Source organism: Anopheles cruzii, unplaced genomic scaffold (assembly GCF_943734635.1).
Source record: "Anopheles cruzii unplaced genomic scaffold, idAnoCruzAS_RS32_06 scaffold02533_ctg1, whole genome shotgun sequence".
In the NCBI taxonomy this organism is placed as follows: Eukaryota; Metazoa; Arthropoda; class Insecta; order Diptera; family Culicidae; genus Anopheles; species Anopheles cruzii.
In genome coordinates this window covers 1-3,091 of record NW_026456118.1, presented here as the reverse complement: position 1 = coordinate 3,091, position 3,091 = coordinate 1, and the positions used below count along the sequence as shown (strand labels likewise).

Sequence of the window (3,091 nt, the reverse complement as noted above, 5' to 3'; positions counted from 1 at the left end):
TTCTTCTTTTGCTTGCCGTTGGCCCTCTGTAGCAATCCCATTATTGCTCTGCTGACTTTTCCTGCCTTGTTGGCAACATAGTCGACGTGTGGTTGCCAAGAGCCTTTGTCGTTAATTATCACTCCTAGGTATTTAAGGTTCCTCCCTGATGCCACCTGTTCTAGGTTCGGCATGGTTATATGAACCTTTGCATGATTGTCTCTCAGCGTGCTGCACGCTATTACCTCCGTTTTGGAGTAGGCTAGTTGAAGCGTTCTGCGTTTTAGCCATTGTTTAACGATGTTCACGGCTTCTTGTGCCGTCTCTGCCGGCTTCAATTTGGTTGGCGCATGAATCGTCAGCACGACATCATCTGCAGAGCCTACAATCCCTACTCCATGGGGGAGAGGCTCTCTTAGCAGATCGTCATACACGACGTTCCATAGCGTTGGTCCCAGGATGGAACCCTGCGGGACCCCGACAGTCACCTCTGGCCCCACGATGCCCTGATTCATAGACGTATCATAGACGAGGTGGCGATCTTCGTAGTAGCTTAAGATGCTATACAACACCTTTGGGGTTCTCCGTTCTCGTAGGGCTGCAGCTATTCTCTCCCATCTGGCGGAGTTAAACGTCATTCGCGTTACCTTCGAATGTTGGTAATTCACGAACATAGTCCTGAACTTTTCCTATCCGAACAAACTCGTCGTAATGGTAGAAGGACCAGATGGAGTTATCGTTCTGTTATTATCAAAAATTTGGTACCGTTTAGTTTTCCTATCTGTTATCATACACTTCCTATCGATATTCGCTTCAATTTTTCTCTCTGATTTATCTCTTTCTGATCTCTGATTTATCTCTTCCTACACTTGATTTTTTCTATTTTCGCGATTTGTTAGGCGGTCTTTAATTTCCTTATGTCACTAATTTCTTTCACTTTAAAAAAAAGGGTAACTTACGCTACCAACAGAAATGTTGCGTCGATGTTAAATCTCATGCTGTTTCCGATGACCGATGCTCGAGCGTTGGGTTGATCCGGTTTGGCGCTTCCTACGGCCCCTTCGTAGTCTATTTGGGAGAGATGTCCACGAATTGCAGGTCACAGTGAACGTTGTCCTGAGGTCGTTGTGCAGGCTTGATGTATCATCACCTCAAAAGAACACACGGAACGTTGTGCAGGTTTCTTGTACTTTATTTGTATCACCTCACTTTTTGACTACTCAGGTCAGTAGTCTCTAAAGACCCGTTTACACGTAGCGATATATCGTTGCAATGCCTTGTATGAAACCAATTGCAACGATATATCCTTACGTGTAGACAGCAAAAAAGTACCAATTTGCTTGTATACGACCAGATTGGCAGATCAAAAAAATTGAATGCGCCGAGCATTAATTTCGGTCCAATCTCCATACATGTGTGCGTGTGCTGACGGTGGATATACATGTGTGCGTGTGTTGATGGCGGTTTGGCATGTTGTTTTGAATGTTTTTGAAGCAAAAGTTCAACGTGAGAATAATGGCTTCGCTTTAAAAGCCATTTCCTCGACCACCGTGACCGATTAGTACTCTTGGTACGTTCTTTTTTTGCCTTTTAACAGAAACGCCCCATGCCAAGGCAGACAAACACAGTGTTTCTTCCATGGCTGTTTCCATGACACTGAGATCTGCGATTGCAAATCGAAACGATACATCGTGGCGTGTAGACGCTCCACCTTGGCTGCGATATATCGCTCGGTTAATCGATACAAGGCATTGCAACGATATATCGCTACGTGTAAACGGGCCTTAAGATTGCCATCATTGCCATCGAAAAGATGAACATCAACGATTTGCCCGATTAGGTAAGTGGTTTAAAATTTTAAGCCATTGTAACAAGCTGAGTAACAAATGCTTTTTGATAGATGCTGGGGACCATTTTCGAGTACCTTGATGTCGAAGACATATACCAACGACCAACGAATTTCAGTTTTTGGACACCACGGAAAGGCCCCGTTATCGCCACCATGGCAACTATATTGTTTACTTGTGCAAATCGCTAAAAACGTGTTACGCTCCGCCTGTGTGCTTCTGAGCGTTTTGTGAAAAGACTTATTTATTTTCATAATTCATCCTTATATATCATTCCAAAATGGGTACTATGGCGAAAGCGACCACCATCAAGGAGGCTCTGAAAAGAATGGAGGATCGCACGAAGACCAACTCGTGCGATGAGAAAGAAATCGACCTCTGCTTTCAGTGGCCACCGATAGAAAAGATGGACACTACCTTCTCCACACTCGTCGCTTGCCAGTGAGCATCAAAAGTGCCAATTCCTTAATTACACGCCCGACGGTTGAAATCCATTCGTATACTTCGCAGGAAGCTATCACTCTCAACGAACATGATCGACAAGATCTACGGTTTGAGTGGAATGAAAAATCTGCGCATCCTCTCACTTGGCCGGAACTACATTAAAGCCATATCGGGCCTTGAGGGTGTAAGCGACACGCTGGAAGAACTCTGGATCAGCTACAATCTGGTTGAGAAGTTGAAAGGCATTAGTGTGCTGAAACGGTTGAAGGTGCTGTACATGAGCAACAATCTGGTCAAGGATTGGGTTGAGTTTAACCGGTTGGCCGATTTACCGATGCTGGAAGACTTGCTGTTCGCGGGCAACCCTCTCGTGGAGTCAATGGAGGAAAGCATCTGGCGGGCGGAGGCCAGCAAGCGGTTGTTGTCGCTGAGAAAGCTCGACGGCGAAACGGTTATACGAGAGGAAGCGGAAAACGCAAACCAACAGGGGCCCGGTCTAGCGGAGAAGTAGTTTTGCGGTTCGTAAGAGAAAGTGTACAATAAATCCGTTTCTACTTAGCGAAGTAGTGCAGTTTTTATTTTCATAATATTCCTGACTAACTATCACCGATTCGATTCTCCTTCAGAAGGCCTTCCTCGCCATAGTTTTCCGTTTTCATGTCATTCAGGCCAAGTTCTTCGTTCTGTTCGAACGACCGATGATAGCGAATTATCCTGAGTGCTTCGTCCGGAGTGCCATCGTCGTTCAGCGACTGCACGTAGCTGTTGCCGGTAGGATCGTCCAATACGATCGTCAACTGCTTTTCACCGGCAATGGCAGC

General features: G+C 45.6%; 1 protein-coding gene across 1 annotated transcript; it reads left to right on the top strand.

Moving 5' to 3' along the window:
• The first annotated feature begins 2,106 nt into the window (after positions 1 to 2,106).
• On the top strand, positions 2,107 to 2,781 carry LOC128276810 (dynein axonemal light chain 1-like). The gene is made up of 2 exons (XM_053015271.1): positions 2,107 to 2,267; positions 2,337 to 2,781. Exons 1-2 carry the CDS (start codon positions 2,107 to 2,109, stop codon positions 2,779 to 2,781), a joined length of 606 nt encoding a protein of 201 aa, XP_052871231.1.
• The last annotated feature ends 310 nt before the right edge of the window (positions 2,782 to 3,091 follow it).

What these genes read in the sequence shown, in the direction of transcription:
- LOC128276810 (XM_053015271.1), top strand. Translation starts at nt 2,107, where the DNA reads ATGGGTACTATGGCGAAAGCGACCACCATCAAGGAGGCTCTGAAAAGA. An exon ending in TCCACACTCGTCGCTTGCCA is followed by an intron (nt 2,268 to 2,336) that starts GTGAGCATCAAA and finishes TATACTTCGCAG; the next exon opens with GAAGCTATCACTCTCAACGA.